Source organism: Tamandua tetradactyla, chromosome 1 (genome assembly GCF_023851605.1).
Source record: "Tamandua tetradactyla isolate mTamTet1 chromosome 1, mTamTet1.pri, whole genome shotgun sequence".
NCBI classification, from domain to species: Eukaryota; Metazoa; Chordata; class Mammalia; order Pilosa; family Myrmecophagidae; genus Tamandua; species Tamandua tetradactyla.
The window spans coordinates 185,056,194-185,078,815 of NC_135327.1; the positions used below are offsets into that span (position 1 = coordinate 185,056,194).

Here is a 22,622-nt window from a genome sequence, read left to right on the forward strand (position 1 = left end):
ATTATATATCAGGCACTATTCTAAGAATTTTATTTAATATGAACTCTTATAATCCTCATAATTACACTGTCAGGTAGATATAATTTTTATCTGCATTTTATAGATAAAGAAATAGAAAAGGTATTCAGTATCAAAGACATGCAAATTAAAACAGTAGATTTTGAGTTGTAAATTAAACAGCATGATAGTATTCAGTCTTGGTGTGGAATGGGCAGTCTCATATTTCTGATGGGAATATAAATTGGAACACTCTGGATGGCAGCTTGGCAGTGTATATGAAACATCTAATATATATGCATACCTTTGACCTATTAAGTGTATTTCTAGGAATTTATCCTATGAAAATAATCAAGTGATTATATAATATAGGCAGTCCCCTACTTTCTTACATAATGGAATTCTGAAAACATTGATCAAAGTGAAAGTACTAAGGTTAAAAAGTAGATTTTTGTTCTAGAGGAATTTAAAAAGAAAGATAAGGTTTTCTAATTATTCATTTCCTTTATAACCAATCTTTGATAGTATGTTTTCAGTATTTAATTCATATTCTTTAATACTGTTCTTTTCTCTGATGACTGAATACCAGTGAATGGATTGCATTTTGATTTTGTGATTGCAACTAAAGATTAGTTACATTCAGAATGCCGTGTGCTTTTGATCTTTGCGCCAATTATAAAAGTCTATGACACTGTACTTCCTATCACTAGTAGCAGCATATTCATTTTTTTCTTTTTTCCATACCTCTTTGTAGAAAGAAAAGCAAATGCAATAAAATATTCAGAGGAAATGAGCTGGCGTGTAATAGCTCATTATCACTAGGAATAAAAGGTGCATTCAGAGTATGAAAAAGGCTTTAGGAATGTGGAAAATTAGTATATTCACAGTATAATTTGAAATATATGAAACAAACTAATCAGAGGATGGATAGAATTTTGGTGCATGTATTTAAAATATTCTCCATATATTTGTTGAACATGAAAAGGTGTTCATATGATAGATGGAAAAGGTTAAACATGGTATGAAGCAAATGATTACATTTTTGTTTAAAAAAATATTCCCACCTATAAGTGAGTTTTGTGAATGATTGAGGTAAACTCTAATTTTATGTTCTTTTCATATAGAAAGTCCAGGGGCCATTTATTGAAAAGTCCATTTTTTCCCCATTGATCTGTAATACAACTCTGCCATATATTAAGTATTGGTATACATGGAAATCTTTCTGGTTTTCTTATTTTATTCTGTTGGTCTATTTTTCTATATATCTACTGGCACTCTGCTTGATCATTGTAGCTTTATAAATCCCTCTCCCTTTTTCTCCTTTAAGTGTCTTTGGCTATTCTAGGCCCTTTGGACTTCTGTATTATCTTTCAGAGTGTTTATTAATTTTCACATAAAAATCTGTTGTAATATTGATCAGGATTATATTGAACTTATAGATCAATTTGAGGAGAAATGACATTTGTACAATATTGACTCTTCTGCAGTATGAACATGGTTTTATTTAGGTCTTTCAGTGAAATTAGTTTTCTCTATAATATTGTATATTTCTGTTTATCTTAGTTTTTGATACTATGGTGGATAGTATCTCTTAAAATTTCATTTTCTAGGGTGGGCCACGGTGGCTCAGTGGTAGAGTTCTCACCTGCCATGCTGGAGACCTGGGTTCGATTTCCATTGCCTGCCCATGTTCAAAAAAATTTCTTTTTCATTTTCTGGCTGTCTGATTTTGATATGTGGAAATGTAATTAATGCTTTATATATTGATTCTGAATCAGCAACCTAACTAAATTTCTATCTATGGCTTTTTATTGGATTATCTACAGATTCAATCATATCAACTGCTACTAATGCAAGCTTTGTTTTATCCTTTCAAATGCTTACACTGCTAATCTTTTGTCTTACTGCACTGACTAGGACCTCAGTGCAATGTTAGATAGAAATGGTGATAGTAGTAATCATTGTCGTGGTGTTCTTACAGAGAAAACTTCCTTTGCTTCATTTGAGGATTTTTTTTTTATAGCTAGCCTTTGTCATATTAAAAAAGTTCTCTTCTATTCCTAATTTAAGTTTTTATTGTGAGAGGATATTTAACTGAATACTTTTCTAGATCTATTGAGATAAGATTTTCTCATTTAACCTATCAATGTAGTAAAATACATTGACTTTTTAAAAAATTTTTTATTAATTAAAAAAAATTACAAGAACGAAACACAAACATTCCCAACACATACTCAGCAATTCACAATATCATCACATAGTTGCATATTCATCATCATGATCATTTCCCAGAACATTTGCATCAATTCAGAAAAAGAAATAAAAAGACAACAGAAAAATAAAACAAAAACAGAAAAAAAATTTTTACATGCCATACCCCTTACCCCTCCTTTTCATTGATCACTAGCATTTCAAACTAAGTTTATTTTAACATTTGTTCTCCCTAGTATTTATTTTTATTCCATATGTTCTACTCATTTGTTGACAAGGTAGATAAAAGGAACATCAGACACAAGGTTTTCACAATCACACAGTCACATTGTGAAAGCTGTATCATTATACAATCATCATCAAGAAACATGGCTACTGGAACACAGCTCTACATTTTCAGGCAGGTCCCTCCAGCCTCTCCACTACATCTTGGATAACAAGGCGATATCTACTTAATGTGTAAGAATAACCTCCAGGATAACCTCTCGACTCTGAAATCTCTCAGCCATTGACACTTTGTCTCATTTCACTCTTCCCCCTTTTGGTCTAGAAGGTTTTCTCAATCCCTTGATGCTGGGTCTCAGCTCATTCTAGAGTTTTTCTCAATCCCTTGATGCTGAATCTCAGCTTATTCTGGGAATTCTGTCCCACGTTGCCAGGAAGATCCACATCCCTGGGAGTCATGTCCCACGTAGACAGGGGGAGGGTGGTGAGTTTGGTTGCTGTGCTGGCTGGAGAGAGAGGCCATATCTGAGCAACAAAAGAGGTTCTCTTGGGCGTGACTCTTAGGTCTAATTTTAAGTAGACTTGACCTATCCCCTGTGGGGTTAAGTTTCATATGAACAAACCTCAAGCCTAGGGGCTCAGCCTATAGCTTTGGTTCCCCACACTGTTTGTGAGAATATCAAGAATTCAACTTGGGGAAGTTGAGTTTTCCCCCATTCTCACCATTCCCTGAAGGGGACTTTGCAAATACTTTTCCACTCACTGATCAAATCACTCTGGGATTCATCGGGGCATCACCTGGACAAACCAACAAAATCTCATGTCCTATACAAAGTTCCATGTAATTAAGGTGTTCAACCAACTATCTACATAAGTTATATTAGGAGATGCACTAGTCAAAGTATAAATTTGTACCAAATAAACATTTTTTGCTTTAGTCTTACACATAAGTTGAAATTTTAAAATATTAATTACCGTCTATTTTCAGCACACTGCAGTAATGACATTCCTTTGTTCTTCCTCATGCAAAAACATTTTTAAAATTTGTACATTTAGTCACCATCATTATATACTCTAGGCATTTCTAGATTATACCATCTCAATCTTTATCATCTATCTTTCTTTGTGATTTCATTTATGCCCCAGCCCTCCTCCCTCTATCATTCTCATATGCAGCTTCATTCTGTGTTTTAACATAATTGTATTACAGTTAGGTAATATTGTGCTGTCCATTTCTGAGTTTTTATATTCAGTCCTGTTGCACAATCTGTATCCCTTCAGCTCCAGTTACCCAATTTCTATCTCCTGATGGTTTCTGTTACCAACGAAATATTCCAAGTTTATTCACTAATGTCAGTTCATATCAGTGAGACCATACAGTATTTGTCCTTTTGTTTCTGGCTAATCACATTCAACATAATGTCCTTAAGGTCCATTCATGTTGTTACATACTTCATAGCTTTATTCTGTCTTACAGCTGCATAATATCCCATTTTATGTAAATGCCACAGTTTGTTTAGCCAACTGTCTGTTGATGGACATTTTGGCTGCTTCCATCTCTTGGTAATTATAAATAATGCTGCTATAAACATTGTTGTGTAAATTTCCATTTGTTTTTTAATCCATTCTGCCAGACTATGTCTTTTGATTGGAGAGTTTAATCCATTAACATTCAGTGTTATTACTGCATGGATAGTACTTTCTTCTACTATTTTGCCTCCTGGATTTTATATGTCATATCTAATTTTCCTTCTTTTTACCTTTACTTATAGTCTTCCTTTCTACACTCTTCTCCACACCTCTCTCTTCTGGCTTCATATCTGTCTCTAGTGCCCCCTTTAGTATTTCTTGCAGAGCTGATCTCTTGGTCACAAATTCTCTCAGTGATTTTTTGTCTGAAAATGTTTTAATTTCTCCCTCATTTTTGAAGGACAATTTTGCTGGATATAGAATTCTTGGTTGGCAGTTTTTCTCTTTTAATAATTTAAATATATCATCCCACTGTCTTCTTGCCTCCATGGTTTCTGCAGAGAGATCTGCGCATAGTCTTATGGGGCTTCCCTTGTATGTGATGGGTTGCTTTTCTCTTGCTGCTTTCAAGATTCTCTCTTTCTCTTTGACCTCTGACATTCTGATTAGTAAATGTCTTGGAGTATGTCTATTTAGATCCATTCTCTTTGGGGTATGCTGCACTTCTTGGTTCTGTAATTTTAGGTCTTTCATAAGAGTTGGGAAATTTTCAGTGATAATTTCCTCCATTAATTTTTCTCTTCCTTTTCCCTTCTCTTCTCCTTCTGGGATACCCACAACATGTATATTTGTGGACTTCATTTTATCATTCAATTTCCTGAGTCCCTGCTCATATTTTTCCATTTTTTTCCCTATATTTTCTTTTTCTTGTTGGATTTCATATGTTCCATCCTCCAGTTCACTAATCCTATTTTCTGTCTCTCGAAATCTACCATTGTAGGTTTCCATTGTTTTTTCATCTCTTCTGCCTTGCCTTTCATTCCCATAAGTTCTGTGATTTGTTTTTTCAGACTTTCAGTTTCTTCTTTTTGTTCATTCTTTGCCTTCTTTATATCCTCCCTCAATTCATTGATTTTGTTTTTGATGAGGTTTTCCATGTCTGTTCGTATATTCTGAAGTAAATGTTTCACCTTCTGTATCTCATTTGAATTGTTGGTTTGTCCTTTGACTAGGCCATATCTTCAGTTTTCCTAGTGTGATTTGTTATTTTTTGCTGGTGTCTAGGCATTTAATTACCTTAATTAGTTTATTCTGGAGATTGCTTGCACTTCTTTTACCTAGGGTTTTCTTGCTGGATGAATTTGTTGTCTGTTCTTTGACATTCAGTTCAGCTTTATCTGGACCTCTAGCTTAAGTTTTGTTTAACAGAGGAGACTTTTTCAGTTCATGTTTTCTTGTTTCTTGCCCTGCTTGTATGGTGCCTTTACCCCCCCACCCTTAGGAGGGTCTACTTAGATATTATAGACCCCAGCCGGATTTTCCCAGACCAAGCTGGCCGCCTATCAGGAGGAAAGATTCACCTGCGTTGGTTTTACCTGAGGGTGAGCCCCAACAGGTTGAAAGACCTTTCCTGTGAAGTCTCTGGACTCTGTTTTTCTTATCCTGCCCAGTATGTGGTGCTTGTCTGCCTGCAGGTCCCACCAGCGTAAGATGATGCAGTACCTTTAACTTTGGCAGACTTTCCCTGCTGGGGGCGTGGTGGAGACAGAGGAGAGGTTGTAGGCTGGTTTTAATGGCTTCAAATTACCAAGCCCTGGGGTCTGAATTCCTTGAGGGAAGGATTCCACCTAGGTTGGGCTTCACTCCTCCCCTGGGGAAGGCACAGGCTCCAGACAAGCCCCCAAAAGAGCTTACTTCTGCCTATGCCTGGGGCAGCTGCAGCCTGAGAAGTCCTGCCGCTATATCCAAAGGCAATCAAGCCTTTGTAGAAACACAGCCACAAAAACCTCTGTTTCCTTCTTTTTTTTCCCCCCTTTTTCCGTCAGCCCTGCCCCCTTGGCGCCAGGGCAAAAATGAGCAACCTCCGCTTTGACCAGGTTCACCTAAGCTGGGGCCTATTTTTAGTAGTCAGAATTTGTTAATTAATTCCACTATTGGCGTTTGATTGTGCTCAGTCCCTGCTGCTGGTAAAGTCTCTTTCCTTTCCCCTCTGGGAAGCAGCCTGTGGGGGAGGGGTGCTGGCCGCTGCAGCTTTTGGAACTCACAATTCTTGGGGGGCTTGCAGCCGGTCCAGTTGGTCTAGACTGGGGTACGCTGTGTGTCTGAACACTGACGTGGCCCCAGGAGCTGTTCTGTACTGTTTCTGGTTATTTAGTAGTTGTTCTGGAGGATGAACTAAAATGCGCACATTGTTAAGCAGCCATCTTGACCTGGAAGTCAAATACATTGACTTTTAAATGCTAGTTTGAGACTTCTCCTTTCAACTATCACAGAGCAATAAGCACCAGTTTCACCTTTGCACCTTAAACAACTAAAAACTGGACAGAATCTATGAAACAAATACTGTCAGACTTTGCACAACAACCAGTGTAGGACTGAGAGAAGGGAAATAAAATAGCTGAGCTGGAGAGGATCCAGGCCATGAAGTGGGGACTGAGAACTCAAACAGAGTCCAGTGGTCCTTCTCAGCTGAAGGAACAGTTGAGAATTCAAGGACAACAGAGCTGCACAGAGGAATGAGCATTCTTGTACCATAAAATTGTGGAGCTCTAGCTGAGGTTTCCTCTAAAGTCTTTAGTCAGAGATGTGTTGGTGGCGTGTGTATGAGGAAACTACGTGAGATGAGGGAAGAGCTACTGACCAGGAGGCCAGGAATAGTGTGGGTTCCCACCAGCCAGAGTGGAGAAACTAGAGCATGGGGCATTGGGTAGAGTCCTCAGAAGGATACTCCCTCAGTAGTGGGGCACAGTTAGTTCCAGACTGAAGGCTTCTCCATTCCCTCCTAACAAAGCTTAAAAGCTAAGTGACAAAGGATCACATTGTATCCAAATAACTTAATTTTGCCTCCAGAACAAAATTTATGAACGGGTATCAGCACATCACAGCCCAGTTTGCCTGCTGGCTATGTTTGTATAGCCTGTGAGTTGAATGGTTTTTACATTTTTAAATGGTTGAAAACAATCAAAAGAAGAATAATTTCTTACATGTGAAGATTATATGAAATTAAAATTCTAATGGCCATAAATACAATATTATTGAAACATAAACATATTCATTCTTAATTTGAGTATTGTCTCTGGGAGCTTTCATCTTACAGTTGCAGACAGTATAGTCCACAGTCTAAAATATTTCCTTTCTGACCCTTTACAGAAAATGTTTTCTGACCCTCACCTTAACTGAAATGTGCCTGCCCCCTGAGGGTTTGCTTCCCCTGCAGCATTTTCAGAGGTGACTGTTTTTGCTCTCTCCTACCCTTTTCCAATAGACCTGATTAGGTAGTTGTCCTTCTTACCCTTCATTACTGCTTTAAACCATTCTTCCCCTTCATTCATATCCCCTCCTCCTGCTCAGAATTCATATCATCAAACCCCAACATTGTCCTGTCACCTACTGAACCCCAGGGCACTCCTCTCATTTCTCTACGATCTTATTTCCTGGCTCATTGTCACTCTGTCCAATATTACTCCTGTCTTAATTTTCAGTTATTTCAATATATAATGCCCTGACCTCTCAATTCCTTGAACTCTTTTACTCTAATGACCCCATCCTCAGCTCTTCCTGAGTCTCTCACTCCTGTGATCAGACCCTAGACCCTGTAGTTACCAATAACTGTGGCTCTCTCTTATCTCAATTTTATGCCTTCCATTCATTCTCTGATCACTGACTTCTGTCTACCCAACTCACCTCTTATACCCAAAATTCTACAATCCTTTGGCCCCACCAAGACTTTCATTTTTACTTAGCTTAAATTTCACTGTCAGACACAATTACATATGTTTATATTCTCAATAATCTTGTTTCTCTCTCCCTTCGTTATACTGGCTCAGCAAAACTGGCATGGCTTGGTTTATCGGTTCATGCTTATTCCATCAACAAGGCTAGCTGAATGTGGCTGAAGAACATGCAGCCCCATTGAGTTTATAACTGTGAACTTCAACTGGCCTCTTAATGCCACCTAGCTCTCATAAACTATTTCCCTAGTCCATTCACTTGATACTTAATTCTTTGATCTCGAACCTTGAATTCTTCCTCCCTAATCCTCACCCTTGGCTGATGACCTTTGCTTCCTTCTTCACTGAGAAATCAGAAGATAACTTCCACACAGATTCCTACCAGTTTCCCTACTACCTACTTGCCTAACCTGTATACCAACCCCCTTCTTAACTTTTACTTGTACCTCCTAACTTACACAATTAGTTACAGCCAATCCCTGCACTTGTGTACTAGATTCTATTCTTTCTTGCCCATTCAAGGACTTCTTTCTTTTATAACAATCATTTTGTCTCTACTAGATTATCCCCTCAGCATACATGCAAGCCTTTATTTCTCCTATCTTATACATACACATGTATACATGCACATATTTATACACATTTGTGTGTGTGCATATAATTTTCTTGGCCACCATTTTCTTCTACTCCTGCTGTTTTATGTTTTTCTCCTTTTTAAGCAGAATTCCTTGAAAGGACTGTCTGGACTCAATCTCTTCAATTCTTCTCCCATTCTCTCCTAAACCCACTCCAGTGAGTCCAATCAGGCTTTACTCCCCCTGTAACTGCTCTTGTTAAAGTCAGTAACTTCCACTTTGCTCAATCCAGTGGTCACTTCTTCATCTTTATCTTGTTTGATTTATCAGCAATGTTTAACACAGTTGACCACTCCCTCCTTCTTGGTACATTTTCTTCATTTGCCTTCTAGAAACGTGCACTCTTGGTTTTTCTCCTTTCTCATTGGTCACACATTCTCATGGTGAAATTACCTGGTTTCATTATTTCAAATAATATTTATATGCTAGTAATTTCAAATTTTTAATTTCAAATCCAGACCTCTTTCCGTATCCCACATTTGTATATGCAATTGTCTACTTAAGTTATACTCTTAGATGTCTAATATACATGTCATTCTTAGCATGCCCAAAATTGAGCTCCTAATCTTCCTCTCTACCCCTTGAAACCTGCTTTATCTACCAGTTTTTCCCCACTGTCGTTGATGACACTTCTATTCTTCTAGTTGTTCAAGATAGACCTCCCAGAGCCGTCCTTGGCTCTTCTCTTTCTCTTCACATCTAACCTTCATGGAAATACTGTTGTCTTCAGCTTTTAAATACTGTCACTACTTCACACTACTTGCACTGCTGCCTGATAGCAAGCTACCATTGTCTTTGACTTGGATCATGGCAATAGGCTCCTAAGTGGTCCTCCTTTCCCTGCTTCAGTCTGCTGTTAACACAGCAGCCAGAGTGACCCTTAATTATTAAACAAAGCTAGATCATATTTCTCTGCTGAGAATCCTCAAGTGGCTCCCTGTTTCACTCAACCTAAAAACCTAACCCTTATAATCGTCTACAAGGCCCTATTGATCTAGCTATCTTCTTTTCTCTCTGATATCATCTCCTTCTACTGTCCCCTTCACTCACTCTGCTCTGGCCACACTGGCTTCCTTGCTATTCCTTGATCATGCCAAGCATACACCTCCCCTAAGGCCTCTGCCCTCGCAGTTCCCGCTTCTGTAGGCCAGCAGTTCTCAAAATGTGTTCCTTAAAAATAGCAATAGCAAATCATGTGAGAACCTGTTAGGAATGAAAATTTGGGGGCTCTACCTCACACCCACTGAATCTGAAACTAAATATGAGGCCCAGAAGTCTGAGTTTTAACAAACTCTCCAGCTGATATATGCTAGGTTTAAGAACCCCTGCCCTGGATATATCCAAAATAGAATTGCTGATTCTGTCAACCTCCACAGGTACTCTGCTCAGATGTTAGTTTCTCAATGAGTTCTACCTGGACCCTTTTTTAAAAATGTAACCACCATTGTCAACACCACCTGGTATTCCTTGCTCTATTTTCTCTCATCTTCTAATAAACTTTATAATTCCTTGCTTTATCAAGATGATTTTTGTTATCCCATCTATTCTTCCACCCCCACCCCAGTAAATATAAGTTCCTTGTAGGCAGAAATTTTTGTTTTGTTATATTGTTATAGCTCAAGCACTTAGGAGAATTCATAGTATATAATTGGCACTTTAAACAAAATAGTTGTTGAATCAAAGGTGAACTCTAAGCAAAGCCATCTAGCTGTTTTGTAATTCCTAGTTGAGAGAGAAAGTTGTGCTTTGATAGTACCCTTTGATTTTAGGTACAGCCTACTGTAGGTTCTGAGTGACAGTGGGTTTCCTGAGGCTACAAATAACAAACATTTTCAAAAAGAAACAAAATCCTCTATGTGAAGCATACACAGAAAATTTGGGTCAATTTACAGAGGGCCGGGTTTGTATTGCTAGCCATGAATGGTAACAAATTGGGTAGAAAGGTACGAGAACCAAGTCTTTTTTTTATAATCACTGCTTGCATTTCTTCCAGAATATTCTGTGGTTGTGAAGGGAAAGTTTTAAAAACATTATTATGGAATAAGTTTGCTGCTAGGTATTTGGCCTCTCTATACCAAGAAGCTGATATAATGCCGATGTACAGTGAAGATTGAGAATTGCTGGTACAAAAGTGTTAAAAGCTTGGTCTAGTGGAAGGAATCCCAGAAACGGTCACAGCTGCCATTATTCATGATTAACAACTTCAGAAGTCTCCAACCCTGAGTTTTTATTTGGCTTATTAGTAAAAAATTTAGGAAAGTGAATTTTATGGTATGTAAATTATACCTCAATGAAAGTGTTAACAAGGAATAAAAGTACTAAAAATATTTTCAAGATTGTCACTGGAAATAAAGCCCCCTATATAATGCACAGCTTCAAAATGTAAACTACAAAGTGTGAGACTGACAATAAGCCTACATTAAGCAACATTTTAAGAACACTGATCCTTATCTTTTTAGAGCACAGAAGACTTTATGAACATCTGCATTGAACCCAACACAGTGAGCAAAGGAGATTTCATAACTATTGGGTAAGTCAGTTGGGTCTGGAGAAAAATGAGGCTTAAATAGATTGTCTCATTTTATTATTTAGAGTGCTTCCGGAAGACTTAAGATGGAGCTCTAATAAAGGACATGTCTTGCTTGAGAATTTTAGCATTCTTTTTTCAGCTGAACTAAACATACATTATATCCTTCTCCTCCTTTAGCCTCTGATCTACCTGTATGACAGCAGATTTTGCCTTTTAATTGAAATTTTAAAATTTAGTGTAACATGGCGTAGTGTCAAGAGTTTTGGTTTCGTGGTCAAAAGAGCTGGATACAAATCTTAATTCTGCCACTTATTGGTCTCATGACTTGAATGAGTCATTTAACTTCTCTGAATCCTTTTCCCTAACGATAAAATGGGATAATATAATCATCTCTGCCTATCTGAGGATTGCTTTTGAGTCTCAAATGAGAGAATATGTGTGAAATGCCTTTTAAAATTGTGAAGCACTTCATGGATAGCAAATATTATTGTTGTCAATCCACCTTGTCCTATTCCCAGGGCTTTAATGAAAAAACTGAAAAGGGTACAAAACATCCTTTGAAGTCTTGTCTGATTTGTTAAGCCCTACCTCTGTCGCAGAGTTTTATTGGTTAAGAATCATATAAACCCTCCACCAATTTTCAGAGCATCTTGAGGCGCTAGCATGTTACCATGCCAACTGGTAATCTGTGAGGGCTGTTTTTTTCTGTGCTTTGTCTCAGAGCTCCCTCTTGTGCCCATCTGGGGAGTAGCCATTTCTGCTGTAGTGGCTGGATCTCCATGGCTACTTCATTATCTGCATAGTCCAGCGCTGGCAGCGGAATGTCTTTCATTAGTTTGTGTTGTTTTTTCCTTTGGTACAGATTCTTTCAATGCCCGATAGCCATTTCTGTTGCCTTTCATTTACTTGCTGTATCTTTAGTAAAGGGAAATTTCCCTTTCATACCGTTTCATCAAGAGTTTGGTCAGTGGGGCCTGCTTATTTGAATCTTTTTTATATTTACATCAGAAAATAGAAAATCTGTTTGTATTGCTTGCATTGGGTAAAGTAATCTTCCTCTTCCTTCTCATCAGATACCGGATAGGAGGTGAAATACAGTAATGTGTTTCCTCTGAAAAGCTGAATTTGTTTTAGAAATTGTTTTAGAAAACTCTGATGAAAGTTTCATAGACTAAAGAATTACTGTTGTAAATTATTGATAAATAGTGGACTAATTTACTTGGATTAGCTTTTACTTTTTTTCTACTTACCATAACTAGTTATAAAAAAATATGCATAAGGTGGTAGTGGTGATATTGTGCACTTGTGTGTAGTTTTGTTCCAAAGCTATTTAGTCAAAGTAAAGATAGAGCATGCTAAATAGTCTGTTAATATGAATATAGGGAGTCATCTGAGAACAAGTTAAGGCTAGTTCATATATATAAGAAATACCTACTGTAAATTAGATTAAAAGTATTTCCCCTCTTTAAGTAATAATCACAAGAAATAACAAATAACAAATTTAGTATTAAGGAATTTAATTTCAATCTGATTTTTTTTTGGGGGGGGGGTTGCATGGTCTGGGAATTGAACCTGGGTTTCCCACATGAAAGGTGGGCATTCTAACCACTGAACTACCTGTGCACCCCAGTCTGATTTTTAAGTTTTAGATTTTTTAATAGTCCAAGAATTAAGTACATGTAGAACTATTTAAAAATAAAGACAGAGGTAAGTTCAAGTGGTGGTAGGCTTAAAGTGGCGGTTCCGAACAGAGTTAAGTGGTTCTATTTAAGAAATTAATAATGTTACCTGCCATATTGAATGTCACCTGTGGCTCCCTCGGTTAATGGTAAGATGTGAAGTTAGCAGAGGAACATGTGACCTAGGACACTGTCAGCTGTCTTCATTTGCCATTACAAGGGCTCAAGGGACTGTCCTGCCCCTGCACCCTCCTTCAAGAGACAGTGCAGTGCCTAGCCCAGTGCCCATGTTGGTGGCACCTGGAGCAAGGCCCCAGTGGGTCCCAAGGTTGAGGGTTGACTCAACCTTGGGACCCACTGAATCTGTTCACTGGTTTTCTGCTTACCTTTCTTTGCCTTCTCCTCCTCCTTGGTCCTGTCTCAGTTATTAGATAGAAAAAGCAGTTTTAATAGGTCATTAGTGGGAGTCTGGGGACCCACGGAGAGCTGTGGCAGCTTTCTCTGAATTGGCGCGCATACTGGCTAATGAAATGGGTGCACAGCAAAATCTGACTTTCCCAGTAATCTGGGCTTCCACTGATTTCCCTTGGAACAGAGCTGGGTTTTCCTTTCATTCCTGAGTGATATATCCCTTAGCTTATTATAGTGAACTGTCTTGGTGGTATTTTTTTTCATGTCTTTTAGTAAACAAGTTTTAAAAGGGGATAATTAAAGAATTTTCTTTTCCTCTAATGGAAATTGAAGCATGGGCAAAACATAAGCGACAAGTCATTCTCAGGTCCTTGTCTTGATAGACAGCTATAAATATTAGGCATACAGAATTTTTTACTACATCTCCTATCTTTTACAGACTCAAGTGTTGTGTTGTAATTGAGAGTCCCATTGCAGGACTGTGCTTCCCATTTTTTAGCTTCCATTTTTTCTGGAAAAGGAAAAAGAGGAGCCTCAGTAGTACCAGTGTAACTGTTTGGGGTTCCAGTGCACATCAGAGCTGGGCGATCCCCCTCCCCCAGCCCAGGGGAGTACAGTTACCCAGCATCCCTCAGACGTTCCTCCCCAGATGTCTAGACATACGCTCCCAGGTCGGGGGCTCAGTTTCCCACCTGAGGGAAGTATAGTACTCCTGTGAACACTCTGGTCCTCTAAGTTTCCTGTTTCCTGAGGGCTATAAAACAAGCAGACTTAAAAGGGGAGCTTTTTATTCAGCCTCAGTGGTTCTCAACACTCCTATTGGAAAGTACCGAATTCCCATGGGCCTAAACCAGAGGTGACTTTCTAGAATGTCAGACACACCCCATTTGGTACAAGAATCCTTAGCCCAGAACCTGTGTTACAAATGGTGAAATGCCTTAGGAGGCATTGAAAGCCAGACAGAGGTGAATGAAGGAGACTCTCCTGGAGGCAGGGAAAAGGAACTCTGTAAGAGGTGAAAAGAGGAACAGATTTAACTGGAGGAAGGGTCTGGGTCCTTAGAGGGGAGGAAGAGAGAGTAGGGGGAAGTTTTAGAGAGCTGAGGAGAGAAGAAAAAACATTTTTTAAAAATAAAAATAAAGAACAGTTTGGCAAAGGACACTCTGTCTTACCTTCATGCACAATTTTCTACACCATGTAAAGCTTCTCAGTGTAAAATATATAACAATGCTAAGCAAGAATCATTGTAGGAAGAATTATTCCCAGTACCCCATAGTTTAATTAGAATAACTTGTCCATCTTTCTAACCTCATAAAAAGAGGGAAAAGACTTGCTGTGTTTTTGCAATGTAGATGCACTTGCCATCATTGGTTTTCAACCTTGTTTTCACCTATACTTGTAGAAGTAAAAAGGTGAGAGACCCCAACCTGTGTCTTCATGGTACCGAGTGTCTTCAAGCCAGCAAGTGCACTTTGCTTCTTCCTGAGGTAAGTAGAATTAGGGTAGCAGAGGTTTTAGTTAGCTCACAGCTTTTGCTTCTTCCTTGTTCTGTCTTCCTGTTTTTTAACCCTCTTTCCTCTCTATTAACCAACCTATGTTTAGGTACCTTTTATTTGTCAAGCACTTTGCCAGTTATAGTAGGGAGATTTGTAAAGGAGGACAGAATTCATTCTGAGCCATGGATTTAGAGCTGGACTCCTAAGACTTCTAGTGTTTTTAAGCCAGGGTTCTTTCATAAGGTAATCTTTAGGCCTCCTGAGCTTTCATTTGTTCATGTATAAATTATGCAAAGGTTACTTTATTGTAACACGTGGAGAATTCTCTAGTTGGCAAGTGTTAATAGTGGGTTCTATATTAACATTTTTTGTAAAGGATCTGGAAGCAGTTTTCAGGATGTTGCTAAGTTACTTGGAATTGTTAAATGCCAAACTTAGAAGAATAACGTGTATAAATGGGGAAAAAGTTGGCACTATAAACTGTAAGTGTAGTTAATCAATTATAAATAACTCAGGGAAAAAAGATAACTACAGATCACGTCAAAGTGATGGCCGTACAGTACTATATTTAAAAAGGATTGTAGCTAAAACAGAAGGTATACCAAGTGGCAGGCACCATACTTGCAATAGCAAATGAATTAAATGAATTATGGGAGGGTGTTATAGAATCCATAATGATATTTATATTGCTATAACTTAGGTATTAAGCTAAGCAAAGCTTAGAGAAGAACAGTGAAAATGATCAAGTGAGCATAATGGCTCTCATAAGAAAATTAGCTGTCTTATTTTTCATTTGAGAAAGATAAGGGCTGAGAAAGACTGTAAGTTCATGGATTCACTGAAGATGTGGCAGACATATCTTTTAATAAATATTTGAAAAATTTTAATCTTGTTCTCTAAATCCTGAAATATTCTGGGAGGAATTTGGGGCCCCCAAAAGAAAGCAAATCCTTTTTCATGGATGGTAGAATTGGAATGTGTCCAGCACTACCACGAAACCAGTTATAGTAGGCCCTGAAATATATATATATATTTAAGAACATTAGGATGAATCTCCAGATCAGATAATGTTTTCCAAAGTGAACTGCTTTGGTACTATTGCGATGTAAGAATTCCCACTCACATAGGCCACTGGTGTGGGTGTGAGCTGTTCTGAATATCCTTTTCTCCACAGGGAACAGGGGGCTCTTTTAGCATTGACAGTGAAGAGTATGAAGCAATGCCTGTGGAGGTGAAATTGCTCCCCAGGAAACTCCAGTTCTTCTGTGATCCTAGGAAGAGAGAACAGATGCTGCAGAGCACTGCACCATGAGAGAACAGAAGAGGGGTGCTCTGAGGTTGCACTTCAGGCTACCAGTGGGACCAAAAGGGAACAAATGCCTGGACTCTGCTAACAGTGTTGTCAGAGTATCCCTGGGGCATTTTTCTGGCAAGTTTCCTTCTATCTTTCTTGAACAGTGTTTCCCGGGGTGTACTCGTAAAGTACCACTTGCTTTGTCATCAGCTCTCCATTAATGCATGCTTTTATTTTGGCATGACAGTTTAACCCTCCTAAATATTGATTTTCCTCAGGCTAGTTCAAGGAGTTCTCACATTCAAAGGATGGAAAAGGGATAGATCTTCGTTATCTCCCAAAAGTGCAACCACAAGGGAAAACAGGATCCTTAAATTGCACAAGACTTCCATTCCTGTTCTGTTCTCTGTCCATCCCAGGAATTCTAGGAGAAGTGCCTGCCTTTTCTGGTACCTTTTCCTATTTCTAAGCTCCCATGGGTGCTGCAACTTTGTGAGCCCAGTTTCTTATTTAGCTAAATAAAAATGGGATATAAGGTGGTTGTTTTCCTCTTCAGCCATGACCAAAATGCTAGAAAATAGTTTTAATTTTTTTTTTTGAAAAATATTCTTAAACATTAGATTGCATGAGAACTACTTTGGGGAGGGGAGTACATGTTGAAAACTGACTTACCTGGGGCCCAGCAATCTGCATTTTTTAAAAAAGAAGCCACTTCCCTACCCTACAAGTGCTTTTGCTACAGTCTTACTTGGAGAAGTGGTCCACAAAATTTTCTGTTTGTGTACCCCTCACCCCTGCAAAAGTAATTTGAAAAATCATGTATACCCTCATTTAAGTTGGCATCTAAAATGTTTCATGGTAAGTTAAATAGCTGTCAAAGTCTGTACTTTCTGGTGTCATGTAAATATTGGCATTTAAAAATGAAATTGTTATACATCACTCTTAAATATATTTAATGTAATTTAAATACCATAGCAATTTGACATCCATTATCCATTTTAGTAGTTAAAAATTTTAAATGTTTTCTCTCCTTATATATGTATTTTCATACCACTTTCAGCAAAGAATGTTATAATGTAATCTATTTTAATGTTTGAAGTTATTTTTGATCATCTTCTCACCAACAAAAAATATGTGGCAATAAAATTTTAGTTCCTGCTTTAAATGTTAACTCAGTACAGAATTAATTTTATCATAGTTGTGGATGAAAATGTTGATCAAAACACTGCGTGTTTTTTATAATTAAAAATTACCATTTTATTAGAAATACTTTTTATCCTAATTAGTTCATTTATACAAGAATACAAAAATGTATTTTATGTGTAAGATACATAAAATCCTAGAATAGAATTCATCGTCAGTCATAGGTTTCTTTTACTTTTTAAAACTATAAGCACATTAATAACACCGTCATTTGGTTCTCTGAATTCCTTTGGAATTCACGGTGATTTATCATAAAAAATTATCAGTGATTTATCAACTAACTTGATTAGGTTTCTCATTTATTTTGCTGGAAACTACCTGATTTGCTAAGGATTTATTAGCCAGTCTATCAGAACCATTTACTTTTAGTACCACCATGGAATATTTTCCTTTTTTTGGTATCCTCAAGGTTTTGTTTTGTTACACATTTTTCATTATAGTAACATATATACTACCTAAAACATCCCCTTTTAACCGTGTTCAAATACATAATTCATTGCCTTTAATCTTGTTCACAATGTTGTGTTACCATTACCAACATCTATTACCCAAATATTTTCATCACCTCAAACAGAAACTCTGTCTTCATTACGCTAGCATACCTCTCCCACTCCCCATGCTCACACATACCCTTGGCACCTGGCAACCTTTGTCTACTATCTGTCTCTGAATTTGCTCATTCATGTTATAGTATGTATCAGAGCTCCATTCCTTTTAACAGTTGAGTAATATTCCATTGTATGTATATGCCACATTTTGTTTATCCATTCTTTTTTTTTGCACATTTGGGTTGTTTCCACTTTTTGCCTTTTGTGGATAATGCTGCTATGAATACTGATGAACATATATCTGTTTAAGATCCTTTCCATTTTTTTGAGCATATGACAAGAAATGAGATTGCTGGTTCATAAGGAACTGACAAACTGATTTCTACAGTGACTGTACCATTTTACGTTCCCACCAACAATGTATAAAGGTTTCAATTTCTCCATATTCTCACCCTGAGGTTTTTATACTGTAAGAGTGCAGTGTACCATAATAAGATAAGATATATGCCTTGCCTTTTGTAAAGAGGAAGAAGTAAAACTGAAAAGTTTTGGATAAGATAATATGTCTTGCCTTTTCTAAAGAGGAAGAAGGAAAACTGAAAACTTTTGGTAGACTAATTCACGCAAAAGCTAAGACTACTGCTGCAGGTGAGCAGATTGGTTGGGGGGGGATGGGAATGGTTGAGGCCAAGAAGTAGCGGGAGCTGCTTCCCAATTTACCAGCATCTGCAGAAGTCTGGCTATACATGTGTGAAGTAAAGGAACAGAGCAGGCATAACCTCAGAGGTTGGCCAGAAGTGAAAGGCTGAGGATGATGTGGTGCTGTAGGCCAAAAGGAGGCCTGCTTCTCAGATCTCATTAGCAGGAGAAGAGGTGGAAAGAAGTGGCAGAAACTGAAACCACCCAAGCTGGGATAACCCCATGAATATTGTCTAAAAACTCCTCAGTCATGAGGACAGATCTGCCATCAAGCACGAAGGAAAAAGCTAAGGCAGAGACAAAGACAACAACACAGTGAACTCCATACCATACCCTGGCTCTGGGAAGGCAGTGGCCCATCTTCCCTCTAGGAGGTCACAAAAGAAGTCAGCAGGGTCCTTGGCAAATACCACCTTAGTCTTAGAAATTCAAGAGAAGGGTAGCATCCAAGCCTGGGGATGGCATCAGTGGGCTAAGCCAACAGCTTTAATAAGGATATCCCTAGTTCAGGCAATGAAACAGACATGGAAGTGAAACCCTTAGTGAAAATCCCCCAGGTCAAAGCTTTGCCAGCTCTTGGCAAGGAGTCTCCAGAGAGAATCAGCCCTTGGGAATGCAGGGGAAGTGACATCCCAGGTCAGAGGAGGTGTCCTGATCCAGGCTGGCACAGCCAAGAAACTAGAGAAGTCAGAACAGTAAGAAGTCAGAGAGAGAAGCAGACCCCTGCCGGGACCCCCAGCCAAATAAAGGCATCAGGGAAAACTCTGCAGATGAAGTTGCCTTTGTTGCTGTTAAGAGTACCCCTGGGAAAGGGGGTATCCCAGCCCCTCTTTCCTCCTCCCACCCCCTGCCCCGCCTCGAAAAGACAGAGCTTATACCTACCCAGGCCAAGGCAGGGGGTTAGAGGATGACACAGACAAAGACATCCAGGAAAACCTGGAATGTCAAAGATGTCTCAGCCTTCAGCAAGAGGTCCCCAGGGGAAGTAGCTCTGCTGGTACCTACTGGGGAGACAGGGTCTACAGCCACCCAGGCAGGTAAACCAGAGGACTCCAAGAGCAGCAGCAAGAAAAAATTAAGACAGTAAGGAGGTACCAATGGCTGTGGCCCCAGCCCAGGAGAAACTTGCTGTGAAAACCCCTAAACCAAGGCCTCCCCAATGAAAAGCATCCTGGGCACTCCCATGTCTACTAAGACATCCACAGCATGAGTGGACACATAAGGCCCCTGGAAGCCTGGGCCAGCAACTCCTGCCAAGGCAAATAAAGCCAAGTATCCAAAGATGTCACAGTCAGAGTGACAAAGAGGCTTGGACTGTGGTGCAGATCTTGTCTGCACAGAAGGAGGTTAACTCCCAAACTGCCAGAAGCAAGACCCTTGGAGAAGAACACAGAGGACTCCTGGGAGAGGCTGCTGTCAGGTCAGGTATTTAAACATCCTCTGATTTTTGTCAGTCCTTATTACAGTCTAGCTTGCCTGGCAATTACCCCTATGTAAGCCTGGGCTGCACCCTGAGGAAGGCCTACACTTCAGAGAGTACAGCCAGGAGCCCCTCTTCTAAAAGGGAGGATGAGGATGTGATCCCTACCATACAGCGCTTGACTTCTCCTACCATTAGAACCAATGTGGTGACTGTGCCTACTGCCACCTAAGAACAGCCTCAGAGCCAGCAGCAGCAAAGAGTATAAATGGGAGTGTCAGAAGGTACCAACCACTGAGGTGACAAAACAACTTGGCTTCCCATCCCCGGCCCAGGCTGACCTGAAAGTCCTCAACCAAGAAAGCCACTGAGGCTTAGTCTTCAAGTGGGAGAAACAGTGCTCTAGGAAAAACCTCTGCTGAATCCCAGAACACCAATGTTCAGGCCACAATGACCAAGAAACTCAGAAAACCCAACTTCCTGAGACTCAGCAGGCCACACCTCCCTCCATATATGCCAGGGCCTCTGGGACCTCATATGACAGTGAGGACAGCAGTGATGGCTTCTTGGGGAATGCAGAGAATACTAAAGAAGCCCAGACAGCCATGTCAAATCCCCTCCAGGAAGGAGATTATAGTGGAGAAGACCACAGCAGAGGTGAATGAGGATGTATACCCTCCTCAGTCTCTCCTTTCAGGTTTTGTGACCCCTCCTCCCCGTTTGACTCCAGCCAATTTTGAAACTTCAAAGGCCACTCTCAGGCCAGACACCAACCCCTCGGTTTCCTCTACTCCACCTATTTTAACCACCAAAGATGCCCCAGATGACAAGCTGGAGGCAGAGCCCAACAAAGAGCAGCCACCATGTCCCCTAAAACAAGGAAGTAAGAGGCTGCCTCAGGCACCAAACTTCAGAAGCCCATGAAAGGGGCCATGCACCCCTAAGCCTTAACATTGGCCTGCAGAGCAGCATTGCCCTGTGCAAACCTTGGTGTAAAGGCCCTGGCAGAGCTGCTGGAGCAGGAAAGGAAGATGACCATGGATGCTGTCAAGGAGAGCAGCAGGAATGCCAGATGGACCACGCACAGAAGCTGTTAGAAGACCAGCCAGCTGCCAAAGGACCCTAAGAAAAAAGAAGCTGGTAGCTAGGGAAGGCAGAGAGGATGCTGTTTCTCCAGAAAAGGCTCCCAGGATTGCCAAAGAGAAATCAGACAACACAAGTGGTGATATTAAGGAGAAGGAATGGAAGGGGTAGCCTAGCTTCTGAAAGGCCAGGAGAAGCCAGGAGGTGAACTGGGGTTGGGGAAGTTCAATTGAGGGTGACCCAAAGAGCAAGGAGGAGAGAAGAGATCTGACAAGGGGGAAAAACAGGAAAGAAAAAAAAAAAAAAATGAAGAAAGCAAAAATCCCAGCTTCCCATCCCAGAAGAAAAAACACAACAGCAGAACAGACAGTCTAAAGGGCACAGAAGAAAACAATTGGCTGCAGTGTTCAGTATGGTGGCCAAGCCAGTCAGCCCTGCAGAGCAGGTGGTCAGAGGAGAAGCTCACCCAGAACTTGTAACTTCCCATTTATTCTCCACAGTACTTAAGACATCTGTGTAGAGACTGGATACTTCATATAGATTTATACAGAGTGTGTGTGTGTGTATTTTTTTGTACGTGACCCACTTCTCCCCCTCTAGCCCAACATTCCCAAAGGCTTTGATATTTCCTACCATTTTGCCTTACAGACCCAGGAGGCTTAGCTTGCAGCTCATCCCATGCCATTTGGTCCCTAGTGGTGCTGAGGCTTTGTCTTCCTTTTGACACTTTCTCCTGTTTTCTTTTTTTTTGGAAGAACTCAGAAAATAAAGGTTTGAAGTAGGGGGGAAAAAACCTAAGATTATGTCTTATTAAAAATATGGCAGATATTTTTCATTAAATACAGTTTATTACTATATTATATTTAGTATATTACTATTCTAAATTACTATATTTACACATGCACTGATTTAGTTCTCACAACTACCCTATGAAATAGGTTATATAAACATCATATAGCTTGACAAACAGGAAGCTGGCTTTGAATACAGGCAGTTTGAATCCAGAGCCAACAATGTTAGCAATCTAGAACAGGCATACCTTAGAGAGATATCACGAGTTTGGTTCCAGATCATTGCAGTAAAACAATTATCACAAAGTATCACACAAATTTTTTTGTTTCCAAGTACATATCAAAGTTACGTTTACAATGGTGTTATCAAATGACAAGAAGGTATATGCTCTTGAAGTTGAGTTGGTATCTTTGCACATTAGCAGGATATAGACTTTAGTTGCATAATACAAACCCCTGGGTAACCAAAAATAGACTATTTAAAAAATATATACAGAAACATAAGTGAGGAAGGGACCAATCAGTTATACCACAAAAGATAAACTATATGGAAAAGGAAGAAGCTGCAATAAAGGAAAGGAGACAAAAAAGATTTAAGACAAAAAAAAAAACCAAAGGACAAAATGGCTGAAATTAATACCTACTGTCTTTACAGTAATAACACTGAATGTTAACAGATTAAACTCTGCCCTGCTTTAGCTTCCTAGGCCTATCAGGCAAATGTCATACAATGGTTTGGCTTAAATAATGAGAATTTATTTGTTCATGGTTTGAGGCTAGAAGAAGTCCAAATCAAGGTGTCAAGATGATGTTTTCTTTTCAAAGACTGTGGTATTTTGGGGTTGTCTGCTGACAATCCTTGGTCCTTAGCTTATCGCATGGCAAGGCACATGATGGTGTCTCCTGGTCTCTCCCTTTGTATCTGGGTTCTACTGATGTTCAGCTTCTTGCTTCCTATGGATCTCTCTGAATTTCATTCT

General features: G+C 39.3%; 1 protein-coding gene and 1 pseudogene across 4 annotated transcripts in view; both read left to right on the plus strand.

Moving 5' to 3' along the window:
• AGK (acylglycerol kinase) overlaps positions 1-17,042 on the plus strand; it is a 101,733-nt gene extending 84,691 nt beyond the window's left edge. For all 4 annotated transcript variants that reach the window (XM_077147887.1, XM_077147897.1, XM_077147905.1 and 1 more), the window contains 3 exons: positions 10,948-11,018; positions 14,511-14,595; positions 15,779-17,042. In XM_077147887.1, coding sequence (XP_077004002.1) covers positions 10,948-11,018; positions 14,511-14,595; positions 15,779-15,916 — 294 coding nt within the window. In that variant the 3' untranslated portion in view covers positions 15,917-17,042. The remainder of the gene's footprint in view (positions 1-10,947; positions 11,019-14,510; positions 14,596-15,778) is intronic.
• Positions 17,043-17,181: 139 nt separating this feature from the next.
• On the plus strand, positions 17,182-21,284 carry LOC143681747 (treacle protein-like; annotated as a pseudogene).
• Positions 21,285-22,622: the final 1,338 nt, after the last annotated feature.